The sequence below is a fragment of the Gadus chalcogrammus genome, chromosome 23, assembly GCF_026213295.1.
Source record: "Gadus chalcogrammus isolate NIFS_2021 chromosome 23, NIFS_Gcha_1.0, whole genome shotgun sequence".
Classification (NCBI taxonomy): Eukaryota; Metazoa; Chordata; class Actinopteri; order Gadiformes; family Gadidae; genus Gadus; species Gadus chalcogrammus.
In genome coordinates, this window is record NC_079434.1 from 4,414,885 (window position 1) to 4,437,597 (window position 22,713).

The 22,713-nt window shown below is 42.7% G+C and overlaps 1 protein-coding gene across 2 annotated transcripts; it reads left to right on the forward strand.

Annotated features, from left to right (window-relative positions):
• Positions 1-8,461: 8,461 nt before the first annotated feature.
• On the forward strand, positions 8,462-22,491 carry LOC130377351 (tomoregulin-1-like). Of its 2 annotated transcripts, XM_056584438.1 has the most exons (11): positions 8,462-8,650; positions 8,987-9,183; positions 13,531-13,640; positions 13,982-14,111; positions 15,192-15,218; positions 15,896-15,986; positions 16,177-16,325; positions 18,728-18,775; positions 19,122-19,248; positions 19,730-19,891; positions 20,246-22,491. In XM_056584438.1, the coding sequence occupies exons 2-11, from the start codon at positions 9,006-9,008 to the stop codon at positions 20,328-20,330; spliced, it is 1,107 nt and encodes a 368-aa protein (XP_056440413.1). In that variant the 5' UTR covers positions 8,462-8,650; positions 8,987-9,005; the 3' UTR covers positions 20,331-22,491. The 2 variants fall into 2 exon arrangements, with proteins under 2 accessions (XP_056440413.1, XP_056440415.1); XM_056584440.1 differs by lacking the exon at positions 8,462-8,650 and having other exon boundaries at positions 8,691-9,183.
• The last annotated feature ends 222 nt before the right edge of the window (positions 22,492-22,713 follow it).

Here is a 22,713-nt window from a genome sequence, read left to right on the forward strand (position 1 = left end):
TCCTCTTCCTCTCCTCCCCTTCGCCGGCAGTGGAACGCGTAGCCTACGTCACTGGAGTGCCTGGGGCAGGTTCACACACTTACCTAGCAGTGTAGCCTAACCACCCTGACCTAAACCCTTACGTTTTATATTCAACTTAACTTTCATGATGTTAATCATTTTGTCTGAACAAGGTGAAGGGGTGAGACTGTACGAATAATTTGACCTTACTATACTTTTTTTTTTACCATTAATTTAGAAATAATAATAAAAAAGGCTACTACAACTACTACTGCTAATAATAAAATAATTATAATAATATAAAGATGTTCAAACAATAACACAAAAACACAAACTAGTGAAAGAAATCTGAGATAGATCTGTCCATAGCCTATCCTTTAGAACGCACTAGAATACACTATACATGCACGCACATGTAGACATACACAAATTCACAGACAGACAGATGGACAGACAGACAGACAGACGGACAGACGGACAGACAGACAGACAGACAGACAGACAGACAGACAGACAGACAGACAGACAGACAGACAGACAGACAGATAGACAGATAGACAGATAGACAGATAGATAGATAGATAGATAGATAGATAGATAGATAGATAGATAGATAGATAGATAGATAGATAGATAGATAGATAGATAGATAGATAGATAGATAGATAGATAGATAGATAGATAGATAGATAGATTGATAGATTGATAGATTGATAGATAGATAGATATCAATGCCATTTACCTTGCAAACTTACTTTTTTTCGACAAGTTTCAACACATGCAGTCAGCCCAGTGAACTCACTCCCTCGCCCACAAATTTCAACGCACACATGTATTCATCATTAGTTCAAATAACTCAAACACTAAGTACAACTCACTTGACCTAAGCAATAATAAATAGCTGTTATAGGGTTACAACCCTGCATCTGGCTTAATCAGGGATGGGCCAAACAAACTGTCCACTGTCAATCTGTTTGATTCTTTAGTGTGTACTCTCTACCAAAACAAACATTAATCCTTGAGGAGGATTTGTTCTGCAGATCCAACAGGACACGGCTAGTTGACTGTGGCTTCTCCTACACACCTCAATGAATGGATGAATGGCTGAGAACTAAGTCTGAGCCTTAAATCAGTCAAAATAAGCTATATCCAGCTGGCCTGGTCATATCCAAGGGTGTATAGTGTATTGTAGTGGGTGATGTATGCTCTTCATGTTATGTCTGTGGGTGTCTGATGTATTGGACCATCTGTCATATGTCTAATGTCCTGTCATGAAGTGCGACTGTACCGCACACCCAACTGCCCCATGAGGACAATAAAGTTTTCTACTACTACAATAAGTAAATATGGCCAGATCTTTATAGTATAGATACGGTCTGAGTACTAGAACTAAGGTCTAAATACTAGCACTAAGGTCTGAGTAGTGAGTACTAGAGCTAAGGTCTGAGTAGTAGAACTGAAGCCTGATTAGAATGAATTTATTTGCAATGACATCATGTTGTTCATATCATGTTCCTCTCGGCAGCCCTAAACCAAGGTATACATACTAGAACTAAGTTTACACTTCTATGCCGGGTCAAAATAGAGCAAGGTCAGGTGTAAGTATTTTACCTTAGGCCTAGACTAAGGTCTTAATATTAAAACTAAGGTATGAATGAGGTCTAAATACAAGAACTACGGTCTGAACTATGGTCTTAATTCTAACATATATGTCTACAAACTAGAACTGAGGTCTAAACAACGGTCAATTTACTATGTCAGGTCTAAATACCAAGTGAGGTTTAAGTAAAGCTAAGTAAGTTCAGGTCTAAGTCGTGAAAACACTGGACTTTGTCTCAACCGAACTGTCTTTCTGCTGTTAGTTAATTGGTAGGCAGGGGTCCTTTGATTGGCACTTCTGGAAATATAATTTGCATAATAACAGATTGTAGGGGCATGCACATGCACTCACATGCAAGCACACACACATACACTAAGTAAACTCTTACACAAAGAAAGAGCTTCCTGCTGTTGTCTTCATTCGGATTAGCAGACTGCAACAGTTTCTTTAAGTCCAACCCCCCCCCTCTCCCTCTCCCTCTCCTTCTCCCTCTTTTATTCATTCCTTTTATTCAGTCATTCCTTACTTGTTTTTTGCTCTGCATCTGATTTCCATTCCCATTTAGATTCAGCTGACCGGGTGGGTTTGCCTTCCATTGCTTCTTCCACCAGCGACCCCCAGATATGCAGTCCATTCACTGACAGCCTGTAAACAGGCCGGCCCGCAGGCTGGACCAAACCTGAAATTTTGAATCCTCTTTATGAAGCAGACCCAGAGAAGCGTGTGGTTTAAATAATTCCATTTATTTTATTTAAATGGTTGACAGACAGACTGGCAGCTAGATGGCACACATTGTTTTATCATTATCTACAAATTTAGCAGATGCTTGTTGGATACAAATCGACCTCAATATATTTTTTCATTAAGGGGCCTCTTGCTATGCTGCAGAGAAAGAGGTTGAACCTTGAACCTTTTGGTCTGGACAGGCCTGTGGCAGGCAGCAAAGGTGAGCAGACCTGACAGTATTTACTCATCGTATTCAGACCTCAGTTCTAGTATGCAGCGATTCATTGGACAGGGCACTGGGTCTGGGAGACAAACATCTTGCCAAACGACTACACCATCCCATGATACAGTGTAACATATAAACTTGTGAGCAAGATTCATCATTAACGCCAACATTTCTGATACTATACTAATGAGCGCGATAAGGCCTGCTATGTCGAAGGCGTTCAGAGAACATCACAACAGCTCCATTAGTCTTCTCCTGAGGACGTCCCCGATGCCTCCCTCATACTGTGTAATCTGGCTCTGAGCTCCTCTGGGCTGTTTAACCAGGAGCCGTCCACCGGGCCTCCACGCTTCCCACAGAACAGCCTGTCTGTGGGGCCCTGAGCGGGGGATCCAGGGAGCCGGGCTCCCAGGTCTGCTGTTTGCTGTTCACTAATCCGGCCCGTTGGTGTGGTTCAAGGCTGGTTCTTCAGAGCTCCACGCCTTCCCCTCGTTAGGGCGGAAGGAGGAGAGACGGGAGGGCCGGGGGAGGAGGGAGGAGATAGGGCCGCGCGGGAGGGGAGTGGACTAATTAGCTCAAAAGAATTAGCTGAAACATCTCGTCCTGGAGGAATACATCCTGAGAACTCACAAACGCAGACACACGCACACACACGCCCGCCCGCCCGCCTGCCCGCCCGCCCGCCCGCACGCACGCACACACACACACACACACACACACACACACACGCACACACACACACACACACACACACACACACACACACACACACACGCACACACACACAAGCGCACACACACACACACACACACACACACACACACACACACACACACACACACACACACACACACACACACACACACACAAGCACAAGCACACACACAAACACACACACACACACACACACAAGCACACACACACACACACACACACACTGATTACAGTAGCAAATCACATTAATTATTACATGTGTTGGAACAAATATTTTATAGATATTATTATGGATACTGCCTGATTATTCAAAAGATAGTTTTGGCAGATTTTCGGATGGCCTACTCGATTCCTCCAAGCCTCTCTCTCCTGTTATGCAGAGGAGGAGCGCCCCCTTGTGTCTAAATCTCTACATCATGCACCGTCTGTTGACTGGAAAAGGGGGATCGTAACCTCTATTTAACCTCTACGTTACACTTAAGCCTTTCTAGTCAATCGTTTTATTTATGTATCTATATAGGAGTAACAGAGTTAGAGACGGGCAAGAAGGATTGGCAAGACAGTTTCAGTAAGATTAAACTGACTGAGGTGATTTAATAGTGTTGCCCAGTGAAGTCCTCTGATCCAAGTCTGCTGAGAACTCCAGATAAACTGTTGCGTGCTTGTTACGACCGCTAGATGGCGCTAAATACCACAATTATTAATCAGGGGATGGGTGTCAGAGAACAAAGTAAAGCAGCATGGTCCTACCGCGATGATAAGAAAGGTGGCAGAGATAGATGGAATTTATAAAACGAGTGAGTTAGGTATTATTAATAAATAATTAATTAATAAAGTTGTATCTTATCTTATCTTAGCAGATCAGCGGAAGCAAATGACTGGTCTCAAAGGTTTTCAATTGAACTATGTACCCTACCTACTGCTCTGCACGGAGTATGCATGCCATGGCAGTACAAGGTTACAGCTGACACCACAGACGGCATTCCATGCAATCTAAGACGTCAGGAGGAACATCCAAGAAAACCGATAGAGAACGATCAATTAACGGATCATACGAAAGGGTCCGAAACAACACAAAAATCCAGTAGGGCCGAGTGGCCAACAACGTGCGTCGCGACGTAGGTCGCATTGGTCGCGACGTAGGTCGCATTGGTCGCTGTGTTGGTGGCTCGTCTGGCTGTTTTTAGTCGCTGGCTGGCTTGGTCGCTCAAAGTCCATGGGCGTCGTTAATCAGTTAATTTGCATGTTATCAACAGTTTTTTTGCGACTGTTGAAGTACCAGAAAGCCATGCTCTCTGGCGAAAGCTACCTATAGCTCTTTATTGCTAATATTATTTAAATATTTTTCCATTGAAGTAGAGTTTAAAATGATGAAATCTTTGCTCTATCAGTATCAATAAAATATATTAGTTGTAATTTGGGGCATTTTCAAATAATGTATTTTATATATTATATATAGCCTATTTGTTTTGTTAAATGTCATTAAGCCTAATAAGGTAGGCTATATTGTGTACAAAGTTCTTCATTATAGAGTGATGTAGTTTAATTTATGCATAACGTGTGGTTGTCAATACCACAGTGGTACAAGTGGTAGCCACGCTAGTTTAGTAATCAAGAGGGAGGTTCTTTGATTCTCTCCACGGCCAGATATAATTTTGCTCTTTTAATCAAACCTATACGCAATCGGCCTCTTTCATTGTAACTTTTTTATAACATATATAAATAAATAGGCCTATTGGTCTATCAATATCAAAACTATATATTATTGAATGTACGTTTTTATTATACTGACGCACGTGTATTTATTCTGTTAAATTAGATGTTTACTGATAACATAAGCTTTTGGTTATGGTAGCAGCCATGGTGACAATGGCTGTCTGCCACAGGTCGCTCATTCAGCCATACCTCTGGTTGGTTGCGACCTATTTGCCGCAAAAAGGGTCGCAACGCTTTTATGGTTGCGACCTAGTCGGTCAGCCTGCCAGAGCCAGCAGCCAGCCGCAGCCAGCAGCCAGCGGCCAGCGGCCTGTCGTCGCAGCCAGCCAGCCGATACCAGCCAGGCGTTGCAGCCCGTCATTACGTCGTATAATTATCATACCATCGTACTAAATCATACTAAAATGTTAAAATGAAAGAGGCCGATTGCGTAAATAAGTTTGACCAAAAGGGCAAAAATATATCTGACCATGGAGAGAATCGAATACATGCCCCCTTGAATGCTAGCGTCACTACCGCTTGTACCACTATAGTATTGACACCCAAACGTTACACTTAAATTATACCAGTGGCGAAGCTAGACCTTTTTTGGGTGGGCTCAAGCCACTTAAAACTTGCCTTAGCCCACCCTATCGTTTCATCCTCAAATCTAATATTCTACCGATTTTTTTAAACAAGCAATGAGAGGATGGATGCTGTACACTAATGAACAGGCTCAAATGGGCTAGGGAAATCGAGCGCAACCTTCCTGCAGGAATCTCTAACTTCTGATTGGTGGGTGGGTCACCTGTTTGACAAAACCAAAAATGCAGTATGAGCGCACCTAACAGAGTCTCTGCTGTTTTGTCTGTCAAAGAGGCGAGCTAGTCTTTATCAGAAAATCCACGATTTACAGCTGTGTTATAACATGACCTGGTAATAATAATAATAATTTAAAACCTTGACATAATCTGTCAGATGTCTATTAAATGACTCTTGACCACAAGGCGATTCTATCTATGCCTCTTCTTGAATTGCTTCATGTTTTAGTTGGCATATTCTTGTAATGCTGCGTAGCATGATAAGCATGATTAGGTGCAAGGAGCAGAAAAAGGTGAAAAAAAAAGTTGGCATTATTTCATCAGCTGAGGGCGTATTCATAATAATCAACAAGTACAACATGTTCTAATACCATGAGACTCATGGAAACGCCCTCAGCTGATTAAAGGTGTCAGGGCGTGAGTGGCAGAGGGGACTTAGTGTCATATTTATTTATTTTAATAAGTTACTTATTTTATTTTATTTTAAATAAACATAACACCAAGGGTCAGAAGTTTTACAAGAACTTTGATCTTACAAAGTCATGACAAAGGGACTTGGTGTCTTTATTCATGCTTGAAAGATGAACATATATAATTATTTTTGAAAGGGAATAAGCTGATGAAGCTGACAAGTGACCAATGTTTACTATTTAAAAATATTTTTAATTAAATGCAAACCCCAGTGAATCATTTGCTCTTGTTTCTCTGTTTTGAGATTCACACAGACTTTGCAGTATTGTTTAAATGTTACAAATTGAGTTAATAAACTGAAGTTGGAAATCGTTTTAAGTCGTTGCAGATGTTATCTCCGCTAATTTTATTAATCTAAATAAATAAATATTAACAGGTTCTCAATAGTAGGCTATTTCAATTCAGGGAGGGCGTGAAACAATGTCTGTCTCCTAGGGGTGGAATGACAGAAAATAATTGAGAACCACTGGTCTAGAAAAACATGTTGTACTTGTTCATTAGCTCACGATGTTATGGCAATGAAAACACACTCAGCTCTTGAAATAATGCCAACAGTTCTTTCTAAACTGAAAATTAGCACCTTTGTTTTTTTGGCATCAGAAGTTTTATAAAAATGTATAGGTCCCTGAAAGTGAGACAACATAGTTTAGTACTCCTGAAATAGTGGTCTGTTTCTCATAGTATTCGGCTAGTACATCTTGTACTTGTTGATTTTTTTGCATCACAAGTTTTAGAAAAATGTATCTTGATACAATTTGTAAAATTGTCTGGGTCCATGAAAGTGAGGCGACATAATTTAGTGCTCCCGAAATAGTGGTATGTTTCTCATATTATTAATCTAGTACATGTTGTACCAATGTGTTTCATTAACATATTCAGGAAAATATGATCATTTTTAATATACCTCAAATTTGTTATTACAGTTCACATCCATTGATTATTCCTTCTTCCAAACAGTCTTTTTTCACTTTAGTGGTTCAGAACTGCATTATTTAGCTGACACTGCAAGCTATTGGCTTAGACATATAACAGCATAGTAACTAAGATAAAAAAATAATAATTATATACTTCATATACCCCTGTGCCTGTGGCTTCCTGGGGTTGAGCCCCCCCAAAAGTCAGAACCTAGAATCGCCCCTGAATTAAACTATATCACTCTATAACGAATAACTTTGTACATAATATACCGTATTAGGCTTAACAAAACAAACAAAACAAATAGGCTATATATAATATATAAAATACATTATTCGAATACGCCCCAAATTACGCATTTTATTGATACTGATAGAGCAACGATTTAATAATTTTAAACTGTAGGTAGGCCTACTTCAATAGAAAAATATTAAAATAATATAAGCTAAAGAGCTGTAGGTAGCTTTCGCCAGAGAGCATGGCTTTCACTTCAACTGTCGCAAAAAAAACGTTGCTAACATCCAAATGAACTGATTAACGACCGCCCACGGACTTGTAGCGACCAAGCCAGTCAGCGACTGAAAACAGCCATACGAGCGTCCAACACAGCGACCATATGCGACCTACGTCGCGATCGACGCACGTCGTTGGCCGCTCAGAAAGCTCGGCCTTCCTCCAAAAATGTGCAACTTAATCTGGGGGTTGTTCGTGTTAACCTTCAACAGCCAGCAATTAAAGCACATTTTGATTATTCTAGTAATTACTTTTTTTTTTTTTTACACATTTTTGCTTCAAAATGTTCATTGACCAATCTTCTGACCAATCGCAATATGAACAGTTACACCTTAATATAGGATATATATATTTGTATACGTCCACTTTGTATACGTCCACCTATAAACTATTTGAACCTTGTTATTATTGCCTATTACTGTGTATCTTCCAATGACCTTTCCGTGTCTCTCTTCCAGCCCCCCCATAGGATAGAGGTAGGGGGGGTCTCTCCCCACCAGGATATGGTTAAAAAATCGAGTCCTGGACGACTACATCCTAAACCCCCACACACGCACGCACACACACACACACACACACACACACACACACACACACACACACACACACACACACACACACACACACACACACACACACACACACACACACACACACACACACACACACACACACACACACACACACACACACACACACACACACACACACACCAGGAGGATATGGGTGGGGGTGGTCTCTCCTGAACGTCACGTGATCTACATCACCACCGCCGTCGAGGTTCTTTGTTGATGGTGATTCACAAAAAAAATCTCATCCCCTCTGACATTGTCGAAGCGAATTTCTACCATATGATTCTCGGTTCGTCCACGAGGATGCTCGGTTGCCCTGTCTGAACGGGAGACGGGAGGGAGAGACGCGCCGCTGTATCTGGTCCGGCGATAATAATGAGATAAAACACGTTTAAAGGTAAGGTTTAAGGCGGATAGTCCCAACACCGTGTAGCCTACCCACGGTCAGACGGAGGGCGGGGGGCGATCAATACGTGCCTCTCTACCAGGCCCTGCTTTTGTCCTGTGATGTTTGGCTTGTTCCGCTTTCTGCACATCACGGCAAACATGCAACCATATTCACAGACCATTGGGAGGGGAAATACTATCTGAGTGAGGGGACAAAGTCCAGCACCGCAGGCAGTTTTTGGTAGTCAATCTCAATCGGATTGGATTCTGCGGTGACTGCCCTGTTCGGTGGATTTGGGAAATAAGATCCGAAAAGGGGTCCCACTATCTATTTCCATCTCCGCAGCCTCGCTACCTGTTCTACCATGCCCTCGGGAGGATCTCGTCTCGTCAGCGGCTCGGGTCGCTCGCCGTCCCCGGTGTCGGCCCGGTTCCTCTCCCCTCTACTCTGCGTGCTGCTGGTGGCGTGTGTCCCCCGGGCTCAGAGCTCTTTCGCCCGCACCAGCGGAGAGTGTGTACCGGGGAAAGACAAGGATTGTTTAGGTGAGTTAAACCTGTTTTGAACGAGGAAAAAGCCAACAGAGAATGTATTTTTATGTTTAAGAATCTTGTGAAACCCTACTTAATGTGTGTGAGTCAAACATTCAGGCTATGCTATGCAATAGCTTAGGTTAAGTGTTTTTGTGTGTGTAATGCTATGGTACTGACGGTGAATGGCTACTTCTAAGGACCCACCGGCACATACATTCCTTTAACCACACTCAAACCTACAATTAGACCTAAAATCGACTCTGTGAGGACACGCCAAAACTGCCTCTGATCTGCTACTAAGTACCCTGACTTACGTGTGCTGGCTACTGACACACACACACACACACACACACACACACACACACACACACACACACACACACACACACACACACACACACACACACACACACACACACACACACACACACACACACACACACACACACACACACACATAACACACATGCAACACCCCAAACAGCACTTACACACTTCTCTACACTACTCTGCACTAAACACACACAGACACAAACCAGACATACTCACATAACACACACACACACAACCCCAAAAACATGATATACATTGGGCCTCCTTCGACATCTGGAGCTGCTCTATTTTTATCAGTGTGACACCAAACACATAAAATGCTTCGACCTCAAAATCACATCAATCCACATCTAGAGGTGGGCCTACCAAGCTTTTTTCTGGGACCATCCAGATGTTTAGAGTTTCATGTCTGGCTCATTGGCACTTCACACAAGAGCAGCAATTAAACCTGCATCCATTATAGGTTTCCTGTGCCCCATTTCCTGTATCAGTGCCCCCACTTCCATCTCTCGCTCCCCAAAACTTTTACGTCTAGCTTCCTACTGCATCCTAGTACCCATGGTCTATGTAGTTTTATTTTATTATATTTCTTTATATTCCTTATTCCCCTCACTTTTCTATTCTACTTGGCCTGTGCTTTTGCTGTGACTCCCGGATTTTCAGGCAGGGATTATGACAGTATGTATTCCACTTTACTACCATCCTAAGGTGTATTAACTACAATTGACTTAACTACAAAAGAGTAAAAAAAAAAAAAAGAGAAAACAGATTATTATAAAACACTTTCATTAACATTTCACATAAATAGGTTGATCGTTTGAGAACACCCGTCGCCCATCTTTGCCTCAGCTCCAGTGTGTTGTTCACGGAAAACCAGACAAACCACTCCTCCCGGTGGGTCCTAATAAAACGTCAGTCTTATAATCTCCCAAGCAGAAGGTTGCTAAGGGATTAGTCTCAGAGCCCTGTTGTATGAAGTCGTCTCCACTTGGCCACAGCTAAAGAGCCAAGCCTTCTTACGTTATTCCTAGAGCTACGATACGACCAACGATTACACTTCAGCGGTATCATTCAAAGGTTCAATCTCTACAAAGAGGTTTGTGTATTTCAGCGGATTGAGACAGGTCATATGGACGTATGGGAATAGGACATAGAAGAGAAGTGACTCTGTGGCCGCAAGAAAGAGCGAGAGAGAAAGATACAGAGACTTGTTGCGTGTTGTTTAAAAATGTACCGTGCTTTGGCTACGTAAATGTATGTTTCCCATGCCAATTATGGCCTTTGAATTGAGATGAATTGAATTGAATTGAGAGCCAGACAGAGAGATGGCAGCATTAGGGAGGGAAAGAGAGAGAGAGAGGGAGACTGAGAGAAGCCAATGGGGCAAGACAGAGAGAGAGAGAGAAGGGGATGGTGAGTTACAGAGAGAGAGAGAGACAGACACAGAGAGATGGAGAGAGAAGGCATGAGAGCGAGATGGAGATGGAGGGAGAGACAGAGAAGGAGAGAGGGAGAGAAAAGGAGAGAGAGGGAGAGGGGGAGAGAGAGAGAGATGGAGAGAGAGGGAGAGGGGGAGAGAGAGGGGGGATGGAGAGATGGAGAGCAGGCAACAGGGAAAGAGAGAGAGAGAGAGACGGTGATGGCAATGTGGAAAGAGAGTGAGTGATACACACACAGACACAGAGATGGAGAGGGGGCAACTGAGAGAGAGAGAGAGAGAGGAGAGAGGAGAGAGAGAGAGAGAGAGAGAGAGAGAGAGAGAGAGAGAGGAGTGAGAGAGAGAGAGAGAGAGAGAGAGAGAGAGAGAGAGAGAGAGAGAGAGATCCACTGTCAGAGAGAGCGGGAGCCAGCAGGATTTACCCATGCCTGACTTGATGGTGGGAGAGTGGGGGGCAGCACAACACTCCTCTGTTCACGGGGAACTCGACACAGTCCTCTGACCTCCTCCTGCAGTGCCGCTCCCGCTGGTTACCCGGCAACACATATCATTCTAACACTAGTCAATTCTGAATTGCTCACTTATCGCTTAGCAACTAGTTCCAGGGAGCATCACGGCCAATGCCTTAAAGTGTTAACAAAATGCTTAATGGTGCCGTCGCAGATTAAAGTGGCGTATTTAGTGTCAGGGAATGTCAATTTAGTGATTGTTGAGTAAACACCACAATGAAATACAGTGGATTTATTTTGTAGACACAAGCTGTGTTGTGAATCATCCACCAGATGTTCATATATTTTTTACATGAGCCAACGTTTGGATCATTGATTTATTTATTATAATATAAAACATTAACAACACTATTTTAGATTTTTTTGTTTTAGCTGTAGCATGCTAACTTCCCCTCCTAGACTTAATAAAGTGTCTTCTTATCTCATACAAATGAACCCTGTACATTTCAGTCGGCGTTCAGACCTGAACCACATTACTCACTGAACAAATCTAATCTATGGGTCGCTTTTCATCAGCATTCAGAGAGATGAAATTCTACTACATGGTGCAGTATTGAAACCAATCCCTCACCCTCGCGAATTCACCCACGCATCATAGTATACAGTTACACACACTCACACTGACACAGTCAGACATGAACACGCACACAAACACATCTCCCAGTTGGAATCTCAGGTTTAGCGTACACCAAAACGTCTATTCTCCACTGACCTGTCTGACTTGGCAAACAAGCTATAATTGGCCGCCCATGTAACCAATAGCACGCAAGATGGAAAAGGCCACAGGAGCTAGGTTGGTTAGGAACCATACGGTATCAGACAGTTGATCATTATCAGAGCAACATTCATTTGAATGCAGAAATTTTTCTTCAAATGTATTCAAAAATGTTTTTTTAAGTGTGGTCTGGATTTCTCTGTGAAAAAGCGGTTGGAAACATTAACACTCAACGACAATACACGAACACACAATGTACAGATTAGAGGCGGCCATAGCTTCAGTTTCAAAGTCTTCCTAGATGGAGAACACAATCCCTCTCAGTGCGTTGAGCAGTCTGACGGAGGTGATGATCCCGTGTCTTCAGGGAGTGTGCGCTGGCTGAATAAGCATTTATTCCTGCATGACTGGCTTGATTTTTGTCTCGCACTTACAATTACACATTTTGCGGCTGCGAGCGTGCATAAAACCGTTCTTCATAACTACTTGCGATTCAGAGGGTTTAGTGCTTGATTATATTCAAAAGGAACTTGTGTAATTGCTTGTTGTTGGAGGGTTAGCCAAACAGGCTATACAGTGTAAACGGCGTGATAATAATAGTAATTAAAAAATGTGGAATTTTTCCTTTTACTTCACACGTTGGTTTAAACACAATACACGCAATCACAATAAATACAGGATGGTTACGACAATGTGAATGGGGTCTACAAACACTTTTTAAGTTAATAATATTATTCTGTTATTGCAGTTTGAATGAAATCCTATTATCATTAGTTCTGCATTATTATTATTATTATTATTAGTATGGTTGTGTTTTGAGTGAACTATATTTTCTACTGTACAACAATTATGCCCATAATAGAAAGGGGGGGAGGGGTTGTAGTCCGATAGGCCACATAAAGGTATTTCCTGATTAGACGGGACACAGAGGTCATGACCCTGTAATTACCAGCTTTAATTGGGTACCCATGGGCTGTTGTGGCCAATCAGCTGTGACCAGCTGGGTTTCCAGGTAGCAGCTCAGTCCCTCGGCTCCAAGCATTGTTACCTGAGGCTTGGTTTGCTTAAACATTCATCCATTTCCTCATGGAAATGCATGTTATCTGTTTGATATGACATTATGTTTAGTGGTTTTAGTGTGTTTGTTTATTTTGCAGTGTGAGTGGGGAGAAGGTATGTGTGATGTTTTGGACTGTGTTTTTCTACACATTAAGAGTGTGTCTTCTATGATGTATTTATAACAAGCTGAATGTTTATGTAATGCATTGGTTACAGTGCGTGTGTGTTTCCACTCTATGAAATGTTCTTATATGACGTGTGTGTGTCTGTCTGTGTGTGTGTGTGTGTGCGTGTTCGTTCTGCAGACCTGTCGGAGAAGAAGAGTGACCTGCGTGTGTGTGACACTGGGACCTGCCGCTTTGGAGGGACCTGCCGCGAGAACGGAGCAGACATCAAGTGTGTGTGTCAGTTCAACGTGAGTCCACACACACACACACACACACACACACACATGACTAATAAAACATGCATGAGTAAGAAATGTAAAGTAAATCAACCATTACAATTCTTTACATTTTTTATGCATTTTGTTTGTTTGTATGTATGGTTGTGTGTCTGTGTGTGTGTGTCCATCATTGTGTGTGTGTTTTTGTGCTTGTATGTGTGTGTGCATTGATTTGCGTGTGTGTGTGTGTGCGTGTGATCATTCATGTGTGTGCGGGTATGCGTCCATCTTTGTGTGTGTGTTTGTGTGCTTGTTTTTTGTGTGTGTGTGTGTATTAATTTGTGTGCGTTTGTTGGTGTGTGTGTGTGTAGTGTCATAAGAAGTACATCCCAGTGTGTGGCTCTAACGGAGACACATACCAGAACGAGTGTTTCCTCCGGAGAGCCGCCTGCAGGAAGCAGAGAGCCGTCACCATCATGGCAGAAGGGACCTGTTATACTGGTAACACACACACACACCCATACCCTTACACACACACACACACACACACACACATACACACACACACACACCCTTATACAGACACACACACACACACACACACACCCATATACAGACACACACACACACACACACACACACACACATACACACACACACACACACCCATACCCTTACACACACACACACACACACACACACACACACACACACACACACACACACACACACACACACACATACACACACACACACACACACACCCTTATACAGACACACACACACACACACACACATACACACACACACACACACACACACACCCTTATACAGACACACACACACACACACACACACACACACACACACACACACACACACACACACACATACACACACACACACACACACACACACCCATACCCTTATACACACACACACACATACACTTATACACACACTCACACAAAAACAATCATACATACACATACACTTATCCACACAGACACACACACATTAAGATGTAGACTTATTCTCACATACACACACCCTCACATACAGACACACTCACATACACTTATGCACACAGACACAAACATATACTTAAACATGTACACCCTCACACACATACACACACACACACACCCTCAAACACATACAACTACACAACTCACATGCACACATACATGCAAACACACTCACACACGCACATGCATACTCTCCCACACAGGCACCTACACACTCAAACAGAGAGAATTAGACATCAAAAAGTGCAAGGCACACATTAATGACAAACCTATTTTTGGTCCTCTCTTGCTCTCTTTGTACTCTCTCTCTCTCTCTTTGCTTTTTTCTCTCACTCTCTCTCTCTCTCTCTCTCTCTCTCTCTCTCTCTCTCTCTCTCTCTCTCTCTCTCTCTCTCTCTCTCTCTCTCACTCACTCACTCACTCACTCACTCACTCACTCACTCTCTCTCTCTCTCTCTCTCTCTCTCTCTCTCTCTCTCTCTCTCTCTCTCTCTCTCTCTCTCTCTCTCTCTCTCTCTCTCTCTCTCTCTCTCTCTCTCTCTCTCTCTCACAGATGGTGGATCAGGGTCTGGAGATGGAGGTGAGAATATTGTCCTGTCCTCTCTTTTAAAACACACCAAGCCATCCTGGTAAAAAGGAACGACAGTTTTCTCCCCACGGCGTCGGCATACAAACAATGTCATGTGGAAATGGTAGCGATTGACACTGTGTTGTGCCACCACTTTAAATGTATTGGTTATGTATTCGCCCCACTCAACCCATTCCCTGACAAACTGCCTGCTTGAAAGGACTCTCTCTGAGTGGGGGACCGGCTGCCAAAAGCTAATGTCCATACATTATGATCACACCCTCCAGTGTGGTGCGCCAAGGAGCCGTCAGTCTGAGACACGGTCGGCTCTTATTAAACACACAGTATGGTCCAAGGTGTGAAGGACAGGTCCGGGCGGACAGGAAGACACTAGGATCAGTGGCTGCGGTGTTCCCAGCAGAAAAGCTCTGGGTTCGATCCCCACTGTACACAGACAATCTTCGAGTGAGATTTCTAACCGCGACCTTTCCCTTAATGCATTCACTGAATCACTGTGAGTCCCTTTTGATGAAAGGGTCTGCTTAATGACTGGGTAACCAATATAATAGTCAATGATTAAGTACAGATAATATGTGTGAGAAACGATTTGTCTGAGAAGAAGGTGATCGATACAGAATGTGAATAGTAGTACACAGTGTTGATGAAGAGGAGTCTGTTTGTCTCGGCAGACGATGAAGGCTCAGGCAGAGGGAAAAAGGTGTCCAAGTGTGGGAACTGCAAGTTTGGAGCAGAGTGCGACGAGGACTCTGAAGACATGCTGTGAGTGCAACTCACACACATTCCCATTCTGCGCATGCAGCTGAAAGTGAAACTGTGGCATTTTCATTTGTAACAAACGAAATAAACATAAACATAAAAAAACAAACAGGGGAACATGAATGTGCTGAATTATACCGATGATTCCTCATGATGCTCATCGGTACTGGTGCGGCGTGTGTTTCTTTTTCAGGTGCATGTGCAACATCGTGTGCAATGGCCACAACGAGAACCCTATGTGCGGTAAGGACGGCGTCACCTACGACACGCCCTGCCACGTCAAAGAGGCGTCCTGCCTGAAGCAGCTCAAGATAGACATCAAACACGTGGGCCGCTGCCAGGGTACGCTCACCGTCTCTCTGTCCCTCCGTCACACGCTACATGTCTCCAGCGCTCTTTTGTTCGCGTCTCTCTCTCTCTCTCTCTCTCTCTCTCTCTCTCTCTCTCTCTCTCTCTCTCTCTCTCTCTCTCTCTCTCTCTCTCTCTCTCTCTCTCTCTCTCTCTCTCTCTCTCTCTCTCTCTCTCTCTCTCTCTCTCCCTCTCTCTCTCTCTCCCACCCTCTCTCATTCTATCTCTCTCCCTGTCTTTATCTCTATCTCTTCCTTATTCCGCTTATACTGTCTCCCTCTCTAGATCTGTGTCTCTCCTTCCCCTCTCGCCCCCCCCCTCCCTCTCGCTCTCCTCTCTGTCTCCCACCCCCTCTCTTCTATTGGCCATCCTTCAAACGTCTGAGATGAGATCCAGAGGCAGACAGCTCCAGGTCCACTCAGAGCCCAGCCGTGTTCTGGCTCCTCCCGGGCGCCCAGCCAGTTAATTACACTCTATTTAATGGGACTTGTTATTCGTGCCGCTGGCTTGTTATTAGGTTATGAAAAATGACTGTGGCTCTGCGTGTAAAAGGATGAGAGATGAGCTGGATCATCCATCTTTATTAAGGACATCAATATGCGGTTGATGTCTAATGACTCACGCCCTTTTGTTGTGGAGAATAGTTAATGCAAATCCTCCTCTTTGTGTTATTAATATCAAGGTGTTTTTGCTAAACAGTGTCTAGCTATTGAACAACCCTGCATCTCTGGATGCAACCATATTTTCACCGTTTGAAGGCTGGTGGTAGCTGCCTGTGTCTACTACTAGGCATAACCACACGATCCCAGATGAAGTATTTATGATTTCAGGTCATGCCCAGAACTGATCTGGGTCTCCTGCTGTTTGCCAAGATAGACCTCATTCTTGTCACGCACAGTGTTTCATTATTTAATACATGGGTTAAGAAGACAAACATAGCACGGCCCTTTCATTTGAGATAACACAATTTTGTCTCCATATTTTAGAAGTCTCAATAGAACATTTGACTTTATCATTTTTTGATGTTAAGTTGCCTTGGTTACCCCCTGGGTAATGCTCTGATTTCTCTCAAGCACACAGACATGATGAAACACCCACACACACACACACACACGTCACACACACACACACACACACACACACACACACACACACACACACACACACACACACACACACACACACACACACACACACACACAGGAGGAAATGGACGGCTAGATTGAAGTGTTTGACAAATAAGGAGATGAGGAATAGGAAGAGAGAAAAGCAGAAGAGCAGGAAAACATGAGAGATGAGGGGCAGAAATGGGGCCATGAGAGGGAGACGTGACCTCATGTATATTAAATGATGACCTGATATCCACACAGACACACACACACACACACACACACACACACACACACACACACTCATACCATCCCCCCCCCCACACACACACAACCTCCACACAACACATACATGCACACACACTCTCAGAAAAATGTATACAAACACCCTAACACACGCTACACTACACATACAGAACTGAAACGCACACACTCACACACTGAAGGTGCTTTGGCCCATTCATGATCACAATGACCTCCATAGCCCATCTTCGTCTCTCATTTCCTCTTCATCGCCCCTTTGTCTCCCCTCCTCCATATCCCCACGCCTCACTGATTTATGCCAGCGCACTCTATGTATGTGTGTGTGTGTGTGTGTGTGTATCAGTGTGCGTTTGGTCGTGTGTACTTGCCATGTGATTGGTTGGTGGATGGTGTGGGCTTGTTTTGACGTAAGATCTCACAACACATTAGCTCTTTCAATTCAACCGTTGGCCTGAAAAGTGCTCCCGACATATACACACAAAGGCAAACTGGTACACGCATACATCTTATTTAACAGCGACGCAAGAAACTGGCATTCTGAGGTGATTTACAGCTTAATGTTCTTCTCTCTTTATATAGAGTAAGAGATACACAAGTACAATTATATTGAGGGATATCGTTTCGTTGATAGCCAAGTGTGATAGTGCTTCTGCACTTTTATACTATAATAGCTCTTAGTACTATTTATAAATCTACTACTTCTGATAAAAAATCTTTATAAAAAAGAAGATAAATATGTTGTAGGGCTGGATATCGTGGTGTCACATCGCAATAGGACTTATATATCATTATAGGAAGACATTGTCGTGAGACTACCACAGCATTACTCGTGCAAGATGGGGTAAAACAACGTTTTGATAAGCCTAGGTTACAGTATTTTTACGTTTATTTAGGATTTTACATTGCAACAAAAAAAAATACATAAAATCATAATGGATTGTTATGTGCGAGGTCTACAGATGAATTGATAAAAGGTTTGTTTCCAGAGTCTGGTGTATGACCGCTCCACTCTTATGCTTTCAGACAAAGGAAGGAAAGATGACGGCGTTAAGATCAAGCCAGACGTATTCGGTAAGAAGCTCTCAGAAGAGGATCCTCGTGGATGTTAGAGGCCGTAGTTAAAATAAACCTATTCTGTAGATAACCACACATGACCACATATTGACCAGGTATATCATTACCTAGAAGACTACTAAATTGTGAAATTATAATTTGTATTTTTATACTTATACTGATGGTTTGACTGTTTGCTTGAATAACAACAGAACTAGTTTAAAACCCTCACACGTAGATGCAGGTTAGATAGGGCGGGAACCTCAATTATAATGAAACTATTATTTACTATGGGACATGCATGGATGGGTTTCATTTCAATAAATAAGGGTTATTATGATTATGCTTTGTCTTTCTGCCATAGCTGTGCAGAACCACGGGGTCCTAGACCGGGAAGGCAACGGCGAACCCCCCCTGCCCTGTCCTGACGATTACAACCAGTTCTGTGAGCACGGCCGCTGCGAGATGACACAGAACCTCCCCACCTGCAGGTAACGGCCCCTCTCTAGCGCTTCTGGGTGTGTGTGTGTGTGTGTGTGTGTGTGTGTGTGTGTGTGTGTGTGTGTGTGTGTGTGTGTGTGTGTGTGTGTGTGTGTGTGTGTGTGTGTGTGTGTGTGTGTGTGTGTGTGTGTGTGTGTGTGTGAGCACCCACGTTCCCTAACCGCTACCTCCTCATTAACTAACTCCATGATTACAGACAAAATGATTGATACCTTAAATCGAATCTTACGATAACATTATGTGTACTTAATTAATCCAAGGTGAAGAATGAGGGGAAATTATTGATAGTCATTTATGATAAGACCCTATTGCCAACCGATAATAATCAATCATACCGGTTGCGTTTCGGTTGTTAACTCGCTAAACTTTCAGGCTCCTCCAACAAACCAACAAATAAACAAACCTCCCTATCCTAACGTATTTTAACCCTGCGTATATATACGTCTCTCACTATGGACACTGTTTCTGCAGCTGTGATCCAGGTTACGGAGGCTCCCAGTGCGACCAGCTCACCGATTTCAACATCCTCTACGTGGTCCCCAGTGGACAGAAGCTGCATTACGTCCTCATCGCCGCCATCATCGGAGCCGTCCAGATAGCGGTCATCGTAGCCGTTGTCATGTGCTTCACCAGGTAACCGCTGCTATTTCAGTCATTGCCAGCACAAATACTCGTGTAGGTAGTATTTAGCTATAATGTTAGCATAGTCGTAGCATTAGGTGTTGAGCTTTTAGATAATACTTATGCTAGTGTTTATCTTGATATCTGTTGTTATAATGATGATTCATTGATATAACACAGTGGATACTGAGATCGAGAAAACAAGTGAAATATAATGCCAAAGTTTAACAGTATTCCAAAGTAAGAAAAGTATGTAAAATAAAACAATTACCATCACAGATTTAAGAGTTTGAGTCCTGTGGGACAGACGAAGAAGGCCTATATAGCCTAATAACTAATAACTGTAATTCCTGTGGTTTCCTCTAGGAGGTGCAACAAAACCAAGCGTGGCCGGAGACAGAAGCAGCACCTGGGCCACTTCCCCTCAGGGACCTCCTCTAGGATGATGTAGCCTCTCTTTTCTAAACCTTCCTCTTTTCTGACTTATTATAAACAAATCTTTCGTACCACATGGACAGAATTGCATTTTTATTATCTTACCCATTTTGTGCCTCTTTGGTTTGTTTTCATTTAGCTTTTTTCTTAAGACAAACCTGTGGCTTTTTCTCAAGTTTTGAAGGGGCCTTATTTTTTTTATTTTCTTGTCTTTTTTATATTTCTTTTTTTTCTTCAACTGGATGTTTTCAGATGGCCGTTCTCACTTTTATGAAGGTACTTTTTCAAGTGGACTAAAAAGGGAAGCGTTTTGTCTCTTAAAGCCGTGTTCTCCTCCATCCTGTGTGCGACGCAGTGACCTCAGCAGCTGATAAGAACACAAAGTTGGTCTTTCAAAACAATCTCTCAATATGGTCGGTTTTCTCATTTCCTGTTCCATCCCGGCCTCCACCTCCTGTCTGTGTTGTCCCGGTCTTGTTGTCGGGACGGCTCTGTGCTCCTGTTTGCGCCAGAGGACATTTTGGATCCAAACCAGCGCTAGCCCCGCCATTCCTCCCTGAAGAATACCGAGGTATTCGTGAACAGCCTCGTGAATATGAGTATTCTTTGCTCCCTAAATTGGAGTCACCCGAGGAGATGAAGTACGACCACTTACTCCGAGAGATGCCTACTGTTCTTCCGTTGTCATGTTAACAAACTAAATCGTGTTGGTATTTTCCAACCCCATCTGTACTTTTTCTATCCAAACAATTTGGTCGATGATGCATTCCAACCTCAATTGAAAAACCCGTGTGGCTCTCTTGGTATGAATGAGCTGGCTAGTAATCGTTTGTTTCTATATGCATATCTATGTACACCACTCTGGAAATAGTAAAACTCTCCAATTCCAGTTACAAAGGGTTGGTTGCCATTGTATTAAAGCCATAGTTTACCTGAAGAGGACCCTGACTGCAATTATGAAGTGCTGCTGCTGATAATACGAAATGTTCCCCATCATGCCCAAGGTCACGGAGTTACTGCTTCAGACGTTGGTTGCTAGGAAAACAGATATTTTCCAAGGGTGGAAAATTCCAGGAAAATGTTTTTCTTTAGTTTGTTTCAGTTTTTTTGTACAAGACACTCCTGAAAACCAAAATGCTGTTTTTACTACGACTATTAAGGTACAAAATGACATGTATAGGTTGTTTTTATTCTAATTTACGCAATTTTAAATAATGCCATTCCGGAAATGGGATTCCAATGTGTTTTTTGACAAGCTGATTATTTAAATGACTGTTCTTTTAGTTTATTTTTGATATCATTTCTAATGGCGGTACGAAGTATCTATGTTGTTGTCATACTGTGGTCAACGGATTAGCTTCTATGTGGATTGGATTCCCATAAAGCATCTTAGCACTAATGTCTAGCCCTCATCTTTTAGTTAGGTTGGAAAATTATAAAGACCCACAGAAATGGTTCAGTGGTAGTTCCTGAACATGGGAGATGTATCCGCAAGGAGTTGATGTGTATAAATTTCAGCATCTAAATGTACCAACTAAGATTGTGGCAGGTTCTGCTTGTAGATAAATGCTATGCTAGCTAATGTTATTTAACACCACTCAATTCTACAGTTAGTTTGGGAAAGTGATTATTGGTAGGCCTACCGCTTGAACGTAACCACCTAGTTGAACTCCCCCCCCCCCCCCCCCAGAATACTCGCTAATTAGCTAAACATTTATTGACTATTTTAACAGAAATCTGAATTCTGAATGGATCCTTTAGAAGCTGCTATACGCCGGTGGTGATTTGTAAACCTGCTGATAGATGGGGTTGTTGTTCTTGGTGGTGTGATGCTGCAAAGGAATCCTGTTCCTCTTTTTACTGTAGATCTTGGGTATTGCATGAGCCAGTAAAGTCTTTGGTTAGAGATTAGTGATGTAGTTGAGCTAGAATTAAATTATGTGTTCCAATAAAGTGTGTCATTTGGTGCATTTCATTATGAGCATACGTTTCCATATTTATTTGAACATTGTGTATATTTAGGCCAATTTATATTTGCTTAAATAAGCAGGGTTCATCAGCCTTCATACAAACTTTAATAATACTAATAATAATATAATAATGATAATATTATTCAATAATAAAGAGAAACAGAAGAAAAAGTCAGCCCCTCATCAAAAGATAATCAGTATATCTCTGAAACATATTCCGGTAAAAAAAAGAATAATTCTTGCTACTTCTTGAAGTTGTCCGAAAAACATGAACATCAATCAGAACTAAGTGCTATTGCAGTATGTTATTCTTCCCGGCCATGTAGCAGGAATAGACTAGACTATTCCTGACGATACGTAACCTTATGTGCGCTTTGTGGTCCCCTCGCTGTTGGTTTGGTTAGCCCCCCAACACCTGGGGAGCTCCCA

Excerpts from the sequence above, each read along its gene's own strand:
- LOC130377351 (XM_056584438.1), top strand. The coding sequence starts at position 9,006 with ATGCCCTCGGGAGGATCTCGTCTCGTCAGCGGCTCGGGTCGCTCGCCG. Across the intron at positions 13,641-13,981 it reads AGTGTGTGTGTCAGTTCAAC|TGTCATAAGAAGTACATCCC; the intron begins GTGAGTCCACAC and ends GTGTGTGTGTAG. Across the intron at positions 19,892-20,245 it reads GTTGTCATGTGCTTCACCAG|GAGGTGCAACAAAACCAAGC; the intron begins GTAACCGCTGCT and ends GGTTTCCTCTAG.